Below are 17,487 nucleotides of genomic sequence, written 5' to 3' on the forward strand. Positions count from 1 at the left end.
TATATGCCGGGGCGGCCGGAGACAAAATTCTAACCCGTGGGGGTCTCACTTCGGTCCCCCTATAATAAAACGACCAGAAAAATTGCAAATTTGGATACGTACGACTTTTATCGTTATATCGCGGACTGTAATTACCCTTGACTAAAAAAAATGTGTACTGATCCCAGTGAAAATTTTACTACGTTTCCCCATAGCAATAATAATGGAAGATATAAAATTGTATACTTTTAATGTCAAACTAAAAGTTTGTTAATGCCAAAGAATATTTACCTTCCGGCATCAAGATATCTGTAAAAATACATTACTGGAAAATACATAAAAGAAGCACTTATTCAAGTTTGTACAGTAATTATTTTCAAAATGAATTGGTTAATGTGAATAATTGATTAACATTTCCATGAAACGAAAAATCTTCTTTGTCAATGACGTCGAGTCTTTTTTTTATGAAAACGGGAACTACGGGAGACCTCTTTTTCAAAACTCCCGTGAGCCAGGGGTCTAGCGGATTCTGCTGCAGCTTTCTTCCTACGTCTTCGCCTACAACAACAGTAGATACCTATCCCTACAAATACCAAAAATACTAGTATGGCAAGGGTAACGTATAATAAGCGTAATGCATCATTTTTTCCTCCTTCACCGGGTACTGTCGACAAGCACTCGCCTTCGCTATTGCACTCTTTGCTCCGACCACACTTGGTACCGGGATACAAAACCCGTTTCAGTGCCGACGAGGGATCCAGAATATCGGCAGGTTTGCATTTAGAAAAGAATCCTTTATTCTTGCAGCAGACTTTGCAGGCATCGGAGGTGCTGCTGCACTTGCAATCTTCCATACCACTGTCACGGCAATAGGTACTGACGCATTTCCCGGATTTACACGTACCGGATGTTCCGTTGCACGGTGTACGGTCATCAGCGTTGGTGATTTCCCCTGCACAATCTTTGCTCGAGCCATCACATTGCCTGGTTATGCATCCACCCTCACCTACGAAACAATTTTCCCCACGCTTTCCTGGAACGCAATCGAATGTGCAGCACTTGTCCTCTCTCTCGCTACAGATCCGATTGTAAGCCCTGTTATACGTGCACGAACCACCATGAGGACTCGGTACGCAGCATCTGTCAATTTCCTCGCACATTCTTTCATCACCGCAGTCGCATTCCTCACTTTCTTCACGGATGCCGTTGCCGCAAGTAGACTTGTGTCGTTGGAGGCATCTATTCACGTTTCTAACGACAACAACGCTCATATTGCTAATACTGCATGGTGAGAATGTAGTACTGAAAGGTCCTGATGCGATTTGAAAGTGCATGAGGTAGTAACCATAACTCCCACCGGGGCTGCAAACAAAATCTTCCGGAGGGTCGTGACTGCTACCGAAGGAGTGTCCAAGCTCGTGAATGAAAGCTTTTATACTGAAATCTTGCGTGATAGGTTGTCCCTCGTCGTCGATCAACGTCACGGCTCCCGTATTGTACCAGCGGGAGCGACGTTGACCAGTGATCGTCACCTCATCAGTGTCCGACCGAACTCCACATATTCCGGTGTTATCGTCCGCCGAATGCCACGCGCGGCCTACATCCGCCAACGTAAAGCGTATTGCGCAGAAGTAGTACGTGAGGCAATAGTCGGTCTTCCTGTAGGTCGCTTGCTCCAAGAAATCTGTCAAACTGCTCGGGGGTTTCCTGAATATGTAGTCTTCCCCACTGTTATATAGAATTTCATATCTAGCGACCACTAGTCTGACGATGTACGATTTCATGAGTGTCGAAGCGAATACTCTGTCTGCTGACTTGACATGAACGTACATGTGGCCATATACATGCAGAGGATTATTATTGTACCATTGCAAAAGACTCTCGTGAGCGATCAACTCAATGGAGCACGTGACATTCACGTTGGATTCTCTTCGTTTTCTTTCCGAAAACCCCTGAGAGGTACCATTGCGATATTTCGATTTTTGAAAACTCTTCGTTCTGTTATAGAGTTGAGCACCAGTATCGTAAGTATAGTTTTTCGAATAGCTCGCATCCACGTTTCTGTAGATAATGACCTTGGAGGTGGAGTTCTTGAAGTATTTCTCGGCCGGTTCCATATGGTACGTGATGTTTCCGTGCTCAACAAATCCTATAAATCGGCCATCACTGGTCCTATATCCTGCACCTGAAACATCCCCGCTATCAAAGTCGTAAAAGTCTATACGTAAGTCTTGTGTTTCCGCACTTTGAGAACCGTTGAGGGCTTGGGAAAGTTCCAATCTCGCCTCATCCAAAGTTGGGTCCATATACTTATCAGCTGAGAAATAAATACCTTGGCCGGAATAGTTGAATTGTACCTCCAGGACGTGATCGCCAATGATCGGGCTGTCATACTTCTTAAAAACCGTCACGTTAGGTTCAGCGATTTCGTATCGACTTACAAATCGTTCCAGTACATTTGGTGTGAAAGTCCACACCGGAACCAACTGGAGATAAATGATAAATGAGAAAGTAGATACCATGGCGCTTTTAATGCGCATAGTAAAGGAATCGTTTGCAGCACGAAATGATAAATGGTTATATCGCGAAAACCTATAAAAATATTTGATTCCCGCAGTTGCGGTTGAGAAACACTTCATAGAAAACTGCTGTTGCTGATGATGATGATGAGTTCGTTAAAATTCCACAATTCACACACACAAATGTAATTTATCTTTTAATCTTTTATACATTGTATTTACCAGATATTACATTTCACACAGTCTAATTCCGTGATGAAACTACTTTCAGTATATACCAATTTCTCTAATGTGCGCTACCGAGCCAAAAGGAATTCATTTTGTGATTGACTTTGCAAAGCCCGTACTGTCTTAGTGAGTCAACTGACCTTATTTTCTCATCAACGAAGACCTGATCAGTTGACCATATTTCCTAGAGAAAGATGCGGGACATCAAGATTATACAAGTGCAGGACATCACCAATTACAGTGAAACTTCGCTACAACGATACTCGGTATAACGATAGATCCCTCTAAAACTATATTTTTCAAAATCTTGTTTCGAATCACCTACAGTGTAATCTTAGAATCCTATCGATATCCTTTACTACGATAAATTATTCTGTAACGATATTTTTTGAAAGATTTTTAGACCGCTACTACGACATTCCTTCATATTTCGTTCAACATCGTCTTGAATGTAATTTTAACTTCGTCGCTTGTTTTTGCTTTTCCAAGGGAGTCCAATAGCATTGGTTTTTCGTAACACATGATCAAGTACTAATCGTACAAGTACTGATGAAATTTTCGTTATTGCCACTTTTCTTGTAGGGCAACGATCGTGCAATACGGTAAACTTCTTTACAGCGGCAATGTATTTGAATGAATTTTATTAATCAACTGAAAAATTACAGCTTTTCACCTCGAATAAATTCTTTAAAGCACATTTTTTGATTGTACCAACAATTCAAATGTAGAAAAGCTTTCAAGAACATCTAAAATTTGGTGGCACGTAAGTACAATGTCTCCTATCGATACACCCCCATAATCCCTCTACAATGATATTTTTTCTTCGTCCACACAGAGTATCGATGCTTCGAGGTTTCACCGTAATTTTCTGTGATTCGCAAATTATGCATGATTTCCCACCATTGACATCTAATTCAGCAATAATTGTGGCTTTGCTTACCTTCGGCATCTTTTTTGGTGATGCAGTGCATCCTCGATATAACGATATTCTGCGGACCAGGAAGAAATATCGTTGCAGAGGTATCGTCGTTATATCGAGAGGTAACATTATTCTTAACTTAAAATCACGCCCCCCCCCCCCACCTTCATCTGGTTCCCTAAACAGTCGGCTCCTTTCAGTTGGTGCCTTGTGCAGCCGCGTAGTTAACAGGATTCAACGCAATCCTAGTAGCTGTTTTCAAAATAAGTTTTAAAAAAATCGTTATAAAGGGGTTTATCGTAATAGAGGACATCGTTGTGTGTTTCATATTAGGCTATAGACAATTTCAAACAAGATTTGAAAAAAATATATATATCGTTGTAGAGCAGAGATCTTCATCCTTCTTTCAGTAGCGAGCACTGCCTGTAAAAGAAGACCACCGTTACGGCGAGATTAACATGCGAATGTATGAAATCAGGATGTTTCAATCCTTGACTGAAATTTGTACACGTAATACTGGGAATGTTGATGACGTGCTCGTGAGCACGGAATCGTATAACAGCATCGAGCACTCTGGGTACTTCAGGGAACACCGTGGTGTTCGCGAGCAACGGAAAGAAGATGACTGTTCTAGAGGCATTTGACGTTATATCGATTATGGCTCAGCGAGGCTTCGCTATAATATGGTTTGATTCATGTAAAGGCGCATGTACATTAACGCGTGGAAGCATTCGAAATTGTTTGCTCAGCAATTTGTACGATGTTGTCAACGATTCTTGAGCTGTTTTCACACTGGACCCACCTGGAATCGGTTTTTTTCAACGAACACAAAAAGGAAGTTCGTGATCCCACGAGCGGATTTGAACGCTGCAGGGGGGTTGTTCGTTGCAAGACCGGCGCGGTAGTGTATACGCGGCTCTAGGGTTCAGTAGGGTTATCAGGTTTACAAACTGAGAAACGAGGACACCTGCGCACTCGTCCTTAATGCAGTCACTTATTCCAATTTTCCCAATAGATAGCGCCACTATTCGGACCAATTAAAACCCCAGCACAAAAATAATTTCCCCCAACTCTATAAATCAGTATCCCCTTATAAAAGCAGAAACAGGAAAAATTCTTGGATTTTCGACGGCTATTGGTGAATGCGTGTTTGGGAAATTAGACACAAAAACACTCACATCAATAAAGAAATATATGTTTCAAAGAGTGGGAAAAAAAAAAAATAGTTCCGGAAACCTGAAAAAGGAGGACAAAAAGGTGAATTTTCCGAAACGTAGGAGAACGCTTGAAACGAGATCAAAAAGGAGGACGTCTTCCTAAAGATGGACGGTTGGTAACCCTACAGTTCAGTGCTTTTCGTATATTCGTCGAAACGCAGTGCGGAACAATTTCATGAAAATTTGTGAATAATATATTGAATTATTTTCAAAAAAAAATTGTGACATTATATCAGGGGGTGGAAGAACATCGAAAAACATGTATAAAATACAACATTTTATATTTAATATATTAATATATTTTATATTTTATATTTTGAAGACACACAGAATATATTTTTACCGCTACATATACGTGATGCTGCCATCTATGTGTCAAGTACAAAGGCTATAAATTTAACGATATTATTGAATAATCATAGATGGCAGCACATTATATTGACAAATGGTAATTTTTGAATATTCAAATATTTATATAGTGGATATCAGAGATTACAATTAAATAAAACAAGTAGTAAAGCTAGAGTAATCCTCATTCGTGGGGACATGTCCTTCTTTTTGTTGAATTCTCCCTTTCGTCACAGGTTTCCGAAATTAATTTTTCTATCTTGGTGGGGGGGGGGGGATGAATTACACTGGAGAATTATCAGCACAGTCCCCACATTCCAACCCTAGGGTTCCGTGAGAGCTTTTTTTTGGGGTTCCACGGGATCAAAAGTGACGGAACCCCAAAAATCTCGGAACCCTGATTTTTTCTGAAATTTTTCTTGTTACTGTTTCACCTGAAGCAATTTTTTATAAGAAGACTTCCTTGGAATTGGTACTCCCTAAACTCAAGATTTCCGTATAGATTTTATGAGGGGGTCTTCCTCCAAAGATGCCCCCCTCCCCCCGCCTCTCTTCTCTCCGATAGCCAATTGAGCTTCATGATATCGGATTCTCACCGCTTTTCTGAATAGCAAATTATAAATAGCAATTGTAAGACAGAACACTTTCTAACTTGAATGAGGCTATTTTTCCCATCCTACAGATTGTTCACCACAAATGGAAAATCGTTTATACGACGTTCAAGAGGCCACTTCAAAACGTTGTATATGAGTGAGAAAATCGTAAAACTGGAAGTTGGCTAAAAATGATCACCCTCCCACGCCCCATAGACCTCGAAGAAAATATCACAAGAATTCAATAGTTTTAATTGCATTTTGTTTGTTATAGAATAATCAGAGAATAATTATCCCCAACATTAAATTTTTCAAAATCATATTATAAATTACTTAAATAACTGTAATTCGCATTACATCACCGTTGCTCAAATCGTGAGTATTCTTATAATATATTGATCTCCTGAAGATTTGAAAGAAAAAAAACGTAATTTTTCACTTTTTCAAGAAAGATTATTTTTCTTTGTTTTCCATACCTAAGCAAAACAGGTAGTGAATCGAATCTAGCTCTTTAAAAGTTGTCTAAAAAAAAGAACCGAAATACTGGACATTCTTAAACCATGCATCGTGGCTTTTAGGGGCATCAACAACCATTTTCAAGGGCTTCGCGGCTAGCTGGCGTGTTGTTGATTGCATGTTTAGTGCTTTGAACGGGTATTTTTTTTACTTTCTGGGCAGGGGTGCAACTGGAAACTGGAAGGACGGGACTTGAGGGATTATAACTGGAGGGGGGGGGGGTGGTTTCTGGTGGCCCGGGCCCCGGACCGGGGGGGGAGTGCAAATTTCATTCTTTAGCCTCTCCTTCAACATTAAAAGGGGTGCCAAAATGCGTGCTTGCCCCATCTGACTAAGTATCGAATAGCGGCCTTGATACCGTATCCCTGTCAATAATCAGTCAATTAGTCGCTCAGCATCATCGCTAATCATCAAAGTTTAAGGCTTTTGAGTTGACGATATGCAATGAAAAACTATTATAGCTACACATTTTTGTAATTCACGATAACTACATATATTCAACGTATGGAAATGATAATTTTCCAAGCATTTGGAGTTCTAGTTAGAATGAAAACATCGAGTAAAATTGAAGTTTTTCCCACTCATAAATGTCCTGTTGTCTCCTTTTTTGCTCCCGTCCTCATCTGTGAGAGACTCGAGCCATTTGAATCACATGAGAAGAGCTCGAGAGAGGCATTGACATTGAACAGCATTTTTTCCCTTCCAGTTATTCTTTTGTATAATGTTGAATGAAAGCGTAAGGGGAATTTTCCACGAGTGACCATCATTGTATGCGGGTCAGTTCACCGAAAATTCAAGATTCCATATCACAGTAACACATAATGGCTCTCTATGCCCAATCAGTGCTGGTCATGCAATATCTCGTGACAAATATTTAGCATCTTCCGGAAAAAAAAAAAAGCTAGCTGGGGTCAATTGCTAAAAACTGACCGCCCTTCCACTTTATGTTTTATGTTTTTGTTAAAATTGGAATTTTTCATTCGTCTGAGACCATGATTTCAGTTTGTGCTGAAATCCGAAAAATTTATAGTCTTCATATTTACTATAGCTGATGTTGGTTTGACGCACTGAACCGTGGGGGAATTCCCTTTTTCTCTTCCTTTGACATCTCATACTATATTTCGGGTGAGAACGGTGTATGCCAAAATTCACACTCAACCGGGTGACCACGTGCAGTGAGTAGTAGTTTTTTCCTTTGTTCTGTATTTTGTTATTAATATTATTTATTTATCATTAAAGGTTTGATGAAACATTTTTTTTACTATGTTCTTATTGTTTTGACAGCTTCGTGTATTTCGTGAATTATAATGGGAATACTTAAATAACAAATCAGTGAAACTTTGTATTAGTTGTCATGATTTTAAAACGATGGGTATTTCTGGAATACTACTTACATTGCAATGGAATATGGTAGCTAGGTGGATAAGGTATTCGCAAACTGTGCCACAAGATGCTCAGAGATGATGTGTGTTCGAAACCTTCTTTTGTCCTTGTGTTTTTTCCTGCTTTGAGAACTATTTCAAAATCAGCGCCATGTTGATCAAACAGCAGATTGTTATTGGGGAAAGTCTGCACACCAAACGCTTGGAGTACGAACCTCTCGGTGAGAAACGTATAAAAGCCGTTTGGAATCGGTTGTGAACTGTATAAGTAAGTCCTATTGTGTATGACATTAAGCTGGTAGAAAAAAAGATTAAATGAGCATATTTTTCGTTATATTGAAGCTACTAGTGTACAACTAAGATGACCAAAGGAAACAACATAAAACGGACATTTTCATTGATGCCCGAGTCTATAGCTCATGTTAAAATAACGAATTCACGATTTACAAATTTCAAAGGGAGTTTTTTTAGCAGGTTTGACAAAATTAACATTTTTACTAAAACGACGAAATAGCCAAATATTATTATCAAAATTAATTCTGTCCCTTTAAATGTGGGTCATATGGTCACGCTGTGTGTAACACAAATATATAAATTTTTTGACACTTTTTATCCACTTATTCTACAGAGTGAATGCGGACTTTTGGGACACCCTGTATATTGAAAAATATTCAAAATTTTTTAAGGGTTCCGCGGAATAGCCTCGTAATCATCGAGGATTCCGGGATTCCGCGAGTGCTTTCACGTTGGAAAACCCTGCCTTAGGGAGTGTACAGGGAGGGGGACGTGAAAGATCTCAGCGGGGCCCCCTAGGCTGGTATCTTCCGTGCTGCCCTCCCATCAGACTTCCTCTATTGTGTATTTATAAAGTGGGAGGGAAATGAAAAATTTAAAACGGCTCAGTAAAAAAAAAAAATTTTTTTTCAGTTGCCTTTTGTGAGAGAGATGCTACTCAAACTTAGGCTGACCATCTTTCCGTAAGAGAAATAAGGAAAATTGGAGTTTCAAATACGGGGCACCGCCAATTATCGCCAGAAATGACACTAACACTTAAAGTTGCCAAATATTTCTGAAATTACGGAAAAATCACAATGGCGGGAAATTAAGCATTACTGGAAATTGCAGTGGATTGAAATGAATTCCACTTAAAAAAAACCGTTCACCAATACAAATGTGGGAGATTAATCATCTAAGTTATAATTGTAATTATCATAATATACTTTATGAGTTGAAAAATAATTTCAATCTTTGACTTGATTGAAGAATGAAAGTTCAAGTTGGCTTCGCGTAAAAAACGGTAACAACCGGGATACTTTGGCCAAAAATTAGTGACAGCCAGAAAAACAAAAAATGTCGGGACTCTTACAGGAAATACGGGACGTATGGTCACCCTACTCAAACTCATACGTTGTAAATACAGTGGTATTTCTGATATCGAAGGTAATTCCTTCCGGAATTACGTTCGTTACCAAAAACCTTCGTGAACCGAGGTATCACTCTACAGTAGAACCTATGTAAACGGACACTTTATGAGACGGAAACCTGTCTTTGAAAAATCCAAAAATCCTCCCTTCATTGCTGAGAATGTTTTCATGTGTGTGCTCTTCATGAAACGTAAACCTCTCTAAATATGGGATATTATTTGTCTCAGGAGTATTTTTCGTACAGGTTTCGTTGTATAATACAATCGAAGAAAAAGTCATGATACAAACAGACTGTCGAACCCATAATCAAAACAGTAATCGAGGGCATATAGTCCCACATAATTATGCTGACCATATTTGCTGGAGAAAAATACGTGAAATTGGCTTCGAAATACGGCAAAATACGGGACATTGCCAGTTATTACCAAAAATGATGCTAAAAGTAAGCAAAATTGCGAACTCGTGCTAAACTCACAGAAAATTCGCCAATCGAAGGAAAAGAATCACCACTTCCAATTGCAGTGAAAAATATCACAAATATGCGAAATAAATAGTTTGCAGTCGTAATCATCACAATGTAATTTCTGAGTTGGGAAGATAATTTTAATTGCTGATTTGAAAAATCAAAGGCGACTTTGTTTCGTTAACAATACGTGAAAAACCGGGACATTTTTTGCAAAAATGTCGAGACAGTCAAAAAACAGAAAAATCGGGACTGTCCTGTGAAATACGGGACGTATAGTCACCATACACATATTACAAGCAAACCTGTTAGAAAATAGAGAAATAATTATAAAGAAAACTAGAATATATATGTGTACGTCATTTTAAGAATTTCATGTTAAAAATATCTTTGGAACAAAAATGCAAATGATCATGAGATGATATGCACGCTGCTACGCATATCATCCTTGGATATTGGAAGCACGCTGAAAAACCAATGGACTATGTTTCCCCCCCCCCCCCCCACCATTTGTTATTTCCCAAATTTTCTCCGTTTTCGGAATTCAAAAAATATCCCAGTGAATATTGCACTTAGAAATGTGGAATTCTTTTGTTGACATCGGGAGAAAAAGTGCAACATTTTTCTGATAGGGTTTTTGAGCACAGGGTATCCGCCAACGCTTTTATTTCAATTACTAGATAGCCCCTTGCAACATGAATGATGTATATATCTGAGTTCTATATACACGTTATTTGAATAGTTTCTATAATTAGCCGCTGTGGTGGTCGAGTGGTCATAGTGACGGACTCCCGATTTCAGAACTTTTGGTGCAGTTTTTTTTTTTTTTTGTAAAAGTTTAGGATGAAATTGCAATGTAAGAAAACCAAGTGTTTTTTCTTGTATACATTTACACTATAATTCATTATTTGCTTCTCTTATTTTGAAAGAACAAATTAAACAACTGACACGAAATTTTTAGTATTTTATTTGCAATTGAATGAAATATTTTTTGAAGTTATTTTTCAAAGTTCGACATCAGGGGTCGTGACACCCCCTTAATTATTATCCGTGAAATACGGGACGTCACCAATTGTCATCAGAAACATTGTCAGAAGAAGCCACAGTAACCAATCGTAAAATCTAAAATTCCCATAACAATTGCGGACAAAACGTTAAATCTGACAGATAAAAAGATGAATACAGTCGAATCCCGTTTTAACGAATACCGTTATAACGAATACCATTATAACGAAATTCTCGTTTTAACGAACACTTTTCTAATCCCCCAGATAAGTATATATATGAACAATGCAAAAGAAATGGAATTCCTTTATAACGAAATTTTGTTATAACGAAGTGATTTCGTTATAAGGGGATTCGACTGTATTTATATTTTTTATTTACAATATACTGTAATTTATGTCATGGGATCACTGTGAAATCACGACTACAGTGAATAGTACAAATTCAAATAACTATCGTTAAAAATCGGGACAAATGCATAATAATAAAAAGTCAGAACAACGAAAATTACAGGGATGTCTCGTAATACGGGGGACACAAGTAGTCCGTCAAATTGTTTCAGAAGTTTTACTGGGCCTTGTTTTCAGAAAGATTGCTAAACACTGCTGTAGGATCAAAGGGGGTCCGCTTGAAAGTTGCGATGCGTGCTCGTATCTATCAACACACACACTGTATAATCACTTATCTCTGTTTGCTTTTAAGTCTATTCATTATGCTATTATTGACTCTCCATTCACTTCATCAAAGGAATTTATTTATAGATTTTCTTGAAAATTCCCATGAATGTCAGACGCTTTTTTATGACCAAGTATTTCTTCTCTTAAAAACCCTCTTCTTTCCATATAAACATGTGACACCTGAAAAACCTTTTCAAAAAGAAAGACAGAGGGCTAATATGTCACTTGTCTGAAAGAAATCGGAGACAAGACCCGGTATCAATGCTACATTACTTTTATTTTTCCTTTTACTTTCTCTTGTCTGTATGTCTTTAATGCTTTTCGTTTTTCCTTACGTTTTTTTCCTTATTCTTCAACTATATAAATGACAGTTTCATCCTTTCGATCGGAGCGTACTTTTGAAATGCTCAGTGAATGGCTTTAGAGAGAGAGAGGAGCAAGAAAAACATTTCTTCTATGGTCAGGGGGTATGTACGCATGGTATGTGTTGTTAGGTATATGGAAGGTGGCCGTACTTTTAAAAAGAGGGAGGTTCGTGAGGTAAAATCGCTGAGAGAACATTCCCCAGGACTGTTAGAACATTCAGAGACGTATATGTGCTTTTTTTGGTTTTTGTTTCAGCTCCTAGTTTCTAGCAGTTTTCAAGACAAAGCACCAGGGAGATCAGAGACAATTGCGAGGCATTAGCCGCCATCCTGAGGGTGAAAAATCGGACACGGGATCCAGATGCTATATAAATCTCTTTCTACGTATAAGGAAGGAAAAATATAAAACTGGAAATATTGCGGGATAGTCTATATGATAAATCATTTTTTTTATTGTCTTTGTGGTTATATTTCCAGTATTTTTTTCCTATCTATATGGGGACCACTGAATATCTTTTGTGTATAAACTGCTTTATTTTCCCTTATATAACTGTAGAGAATCGATCAAATATCTTATTTATGGTATAGAACTTTTTTTTATTTCGTATCTATGTATTAAATTAAAAATTCATAAATTCAAGGACTTGAAGATGGAAAAAATATTGGAGAAATAATTATATATATTTTGTGAACGGCTGTTTCTACAATCGAAAATTTTATAAATTGTTTTATTAATTATTTCTGTGTATGGCTACATAAATCATTGAATAATCAATTGATTTTCGGGCCTGTTTCACATGATTATCATTTGACCTAAAAGACTGGTGAAAATATCAGCTGCTTAAGGGGTCACATACCTCTTAACATGGGGAAACGTTAAAATATCATTACAAATACTATTTAGCCATTTATTTATTAGAAATTGTTTCACATTTTTCGAATTCTGCCAAATATATAATTTTTCCATTAATATTAATTCGATACTTAATATAATATACTAATATCATGTATTAAATAACTTCGAATTTAAAAAAAGGGATGGATTTATAAAATGAAGATTTAAATGCTGTTTAAAAATAGACCTTATTCTTCAATTTTATGGCTCCGTATCTTTTGCTTTCTACAACATCTTTTAGCTGTGATGTATGATTCAAGAAACATATAATTAGAAACGATTCTTTCCGTTTTTGATACTAAAATTTTTTAACGCCCTGAAATAAAATGGAGGGAACAAAAAAAAGCTGAATCAATTTCAAACACACACAAAAAGTGAAATTTAGAGGTGGAAATGGAGAAAAACGGGGGGTAGTTTTCATGAAATAATGTTCATGAAACAGTAGTAATTACGCTCGAGTTTGTACATCCATCCTAAATACCCGACATCCTTTAGAAGGTAGAGACAAATCTCTTACGTCCAATCTAGGAATGAAGTCCAAGAACAAAAATACGAAAGAAAGCTGTGAGAAAAACAAAAAAGCCCAGCCTTACGCTCCAATTACTAGAGTGAGTAGACTGCGTGATTATAGGAAGATGGAGTACCCACGACAAACTTCTCTCTTTGGCTGTTTGTGTGTGTATGTCTTTCTCAGTCTTTATCTCTTATATACCCGCCTTGCAGAGTGTAGATAAGCTGTTCCTGGTGATAAGTTCCTGGAATTTTCTCAGCTTATCAGCTGGTTGTGATAAAAACCTTTTGTGGAGGGCGTGGAAACGGGAAAAAGCCCCGAACGCTACCACTAAAGAACAACACTGGAGAACAACGAAGAAAGAATAAGTATTTCTGGGACTACTTTGCTCATATACGGCACTCTTGCTGTTCAGTCCATTATGAGAACAATGGATATGGGGGAAGCCATGCTTTTCCAATGGAAAAAAAAAGGATTGAGAAAAAAAATTCTCTATGGAAAATCACGGTGATCGGAGTTCTGCTTAAATTGGATAATTCAGGGGTTCTTAACGTTTTGAGACAGTGACCCAAAATCAACAACAAGATCAGCTTTGTGACCCCGGGGGGAGACTGTTCTCCGAAATCAGTGAAACCAGTGGCGCAACAGCCAGATTAAATTTGGAAATGTAACTTGAAAGGGAAGGGGGTGAAGTCCACTCTCTCGTCTATGCCAATAGCACAATGTTTTTACTGAACGGGGAAGGGGTGATCGCTTCATGCCACCCTCACAAAATCTGCTTATGCCATAGATATAGAAACTGTAAATACGCCTCTTCCTAGAGAGCGAGGGACTAGGCAAAGCCTCTTAGATATGGTATCTAGGAGACTTTGGACTAGGTCAGTGAGTGGCCGAACGCGTTATCTAGAGAGTTTCTAGCATGTCAGAGTGACCATAAAAGTGTCAAAGTATGTGACTGAAGAACGAGGGACCACGTCAGTGAGTAACATAAATAGCGCATGACCAGAATAGTGAGTTAGAAAGAAAGGAACCAAATCGGTGAGCGACCTAGATAATGCGCATGGATGTGAGTGACCGAAAGCACGTGCATGCACGTGAGTGACCAAAAGAGTGAATTAAAGAGAGTAGCGTAATGACAAGGGTGGGATCTACGCGGGATACAGCCCAAGGAGGAAAATTTAACGAATAAGTGGTCAGGAAAATTAGATTACAGAGGAATCTCTCACATAACGGACATTCCCAAAGCCTCCTAAGCACAAGATAGACTAGTACATAGGAGGCTTTGACACTCGCCGTTAGCGGACATTTCTTTTGAATTACGTCTACGGGCATCAATGTATTTGACTACCCATTTTAACGGACAATTCCTCGTTAACGGGCAACACCTTCAGTCCCCAACAGTGTCCATTATCAAGAGAGGTTCTACTCTGGAATGGGAGAAGTGCGGCAAAACAACAAATCCGCTGACACAACATGTTTCTACGAATACAATAATAATAATAACATCGATTCCTAGAAAAGTTCTTTAATGGGGGAAAAAAATATTAACATATATATATAAAATATGACATAAAATATTTTCATGTATATATGGCACAGTAATTCACGCAATCGTTCCACGAGAACGGACTTTGTAACCGAGTTCAAATACAGCCTCGTATTGAATCATTATTTTTGTATTTACAGTTCAACGGAGCGATCCATAGAGAGATTCTTATAGAGGAGTTCAGAACACAGATCAGAACAGCATAAATAATTATTACGTCGAGGATAAAGTTCTGACTCGAGTTATTTTCTCGGAATCACCATTCAGTCATGATTATACTCATGAAGGGAGTTCTTTAGCGTCGGCTAAGAAATAATATTATCCTCAATATCGACGATTTCTTTGCTTACGAGAATTCTTGGAATATATCTACACATACACGTGTCTTTCCCTTCACATTTCCTATTTAATTTGTTCTTTTCGAAGCACTGCAGAAGCTGAGTTCTTCTGTGCCTTGTAATAAGAAATGGAAGGGTTGCTTATCCACCAGTATAGAGTCAATGCAACCAGAAAAGCCTTGGTAATAGCTTGATGGCAAACCATTCGGTAATGATGGTGATCCACCTGAAGAGGAAAGCAAAAAAAAGAAATACGAGAGAAAGTTTCGGTGATGGTATCAAATATTAAAAATCTAATTATTTCGACCGAAATGGCGTTATTTGATACAATGGTTTTTCCGAAATGAAATGTAAGTACGTTTCAGATCTCTAATGAACATTCATATTGAATTCAAGATTGATGAGTAGGGTTGCCAGACATCCGTATTTTGAGGGTCCGTACCGTTAAGAGTACTAACGAGGCATTAGTTGTTGTTTTTTTCAAGATTATACTTCATACATTTTTCCTTTAGCGTTGAAATTGTTATGTTCAATATCTTACATGATTTTTGGAAAAATAAACCCATGACTTTTTTTTTTAAATACCTTAGTCACAATGATGATGGTTACCTGGCTGACTCGTTTTAGTTTTCGGGAAGTACCATCAGTGGTGAGTTCCGTATTTTGAGATTAGTGAAACTAGTAACCCTAATATGAATGGTTAAATGTGTTTTTTTTTACCGATTTTTTGATAATCGTTACTTCTTTGCATGCTGAAATAAACTTACCTCTTTAAATGTAGGATTTAGGCAACAAATTTGGAAAATTTATATTTGAAGTACCAGTGTATATACCATCCCTTTCTCAGAAACTGTTATATTTGCTAACATTTAAGAAATTTAGAGTACAGGTGAGTGGGGGCAGGCTTGCCCTTCCCCTCTATATCTGATACTAAATAAATAAATACACGTATGTTACTGCCAAAGCCCGAAGTTGACCGATTCGTGAACTGCCAAGCCCAGTTGATCCGGCCAATGTCCGAAATTCGAGCTTTCACCAGGATTTGGATGACCCCTATATGCCGATCCTTATACATCCCCATAATTACACTGCTCAAAACAATTAGGGGAGCAAGCAAAAAAGTGAAGAAAACCGTGCGAGACAGCCACGTATTGGCATACAATGGATAGTACACGCGTATCAATGCGCAATACAGAAAAAACACGTAAAAAAAATTGGAATTAAGCTTTAATTCTTTGAAAATATGGAAAAAACATGAAAAGGTGATTTAGCGCAACAATTTGGTTACATGTAAACGATAAAAAAAAGTACTGTTTAGACATGATGCATGAGTTTTAATAGGGCGTGTGGTCTCCTCGAACAGCTAAGACTGCTGCACACCTGTTTGCCATGGATGCGATGAGGTTATCGATCAGACTTTGGGGAATACTGTTCCACTCCTCAAGAAGTGCAATCTGCAAGTCTCGGACAGTAACAGGCGGCCTTGGTCGCGCAGCAATGCGTCGTCCGAGCATGTCCCAGACATGCTCAATTGGATTCAGGTCAGGAGAGCACGCTGGCCATTCCATACGCTGTATTGTTTCAGCTTCAAGCATCTTCTCCACCAGACGAGCTCTATGCGGTCGGGCATTATCATCCTGGAAAACAAAGGAATCTCCAATGGCTCCAGCGTAAGGGATGACATGAGGTCGCAGTATCTCGTCTGCATACCTTCGGGTCGTCAAAGTGCCATTCCGAATGATATACAGGTCCGTAAGTCCGCCTATGCTGATTCCACCCCATACCATAAAACCAGCTCGTCTGTATTGCGTAGCCGGTCAATTTGTCGCAATCAACTTGTCGCGCTCAACTCGTCGCGCATCAATTTGTCGCAGTGCCAATTCGTCGCGATACAAATTCGTCGCGGTACAAATTCGTCGCAGAGCCAATTCGTCGCGATACAAATTCGTCGCGGTACAAATTCGTCGCGATACAAATTCGTCGCGGTACAAATTCATCGCAGAGCCAATTCGTCGCGGTACAAATTCGTCGCAGAGCCAATTCGTCGCGGTACAAATTCGTCGCAGTGACAATTTGTCGTGTAACCAATTCGTCGGGACGTCAATTTATCGCAGAGTCAACTCGTCACGCGATCTGTATGTAGGTTTTTTGTCTCATACGTGAAAAAATAAACATGAAGAAAAGTTTTTTTCCATCAAGAAATGCACACAGTTTACTAAATTTTTTTTTTTGTCATTTCGAAAAAAATCATCGAAATTAAAATTACAATTGATATTAATGTTTTATTATTTAATTATTGTAAATGTTAAAAAAATCATTTTTTCTATGATAAAATTTTAAAATTCTGTAAAAAAATGTCGGTGTTTATGATATTCCCCAAATTACAGTACAGCGGAGGCTGTCTTTAAGTGTAAACTTGTATCTGTCCCATGTGGAATCGAGACTCCCACCAACATTAACCACTACAGTATCTCCACAAGAACCTGAAATAATTAATAATTTAATTTAATTAATATTTCATTTTCACCGGATAAGCCACACTTGTCGCTTTCTCTCGAGATT

The 17,487-nt window shown here is 38.2% G+C and overlaps 1 protein-coding gene across 2 annotated transcripts in view; it reads right to left on the bottom strand.

Moving 5' to 3' along the window:
* Positions 1–14,551: 14,551 nt before the first annotated feature.
* LOC149088156 (agrin-like) overlaps positions 14,552–17,487 on the bottom strand; it is a 98,914-nt gene continuing 95,978 nt past the window's right edge. For both annotated transcript variants that reach the window (XM_089245014.1, XM_089245005.1), the window contains exon 29: positions 14,552–15,151. In XM_089245014.1, the coding sequence (XP_089101140.1) occupies positions 14,994–15,151 (158 nt within the window). In that variant the 3' untranslated portion in view covers positions 14,552–14,993. The remainder of the gene's footprint in view (positions 15,152–17,487) is intronic.

Source organism: Pholcus phalangioides, unplaced genomic scaffold (assembly GCF_987345545.1).
Source record: "Pholcus phalangioides strain wild (caught in Gottingen) unplaced genomic scaffold, Ppha-v1.0 ptg000003l_1, whole genome shotgun sequence".
NCBI classification, from domain to species: Eukaryota; Metazoa; Arthropoda; class Arachnida; order Araneae; family Pholcidae; genus Pholcus; species Pholcus phalangioides.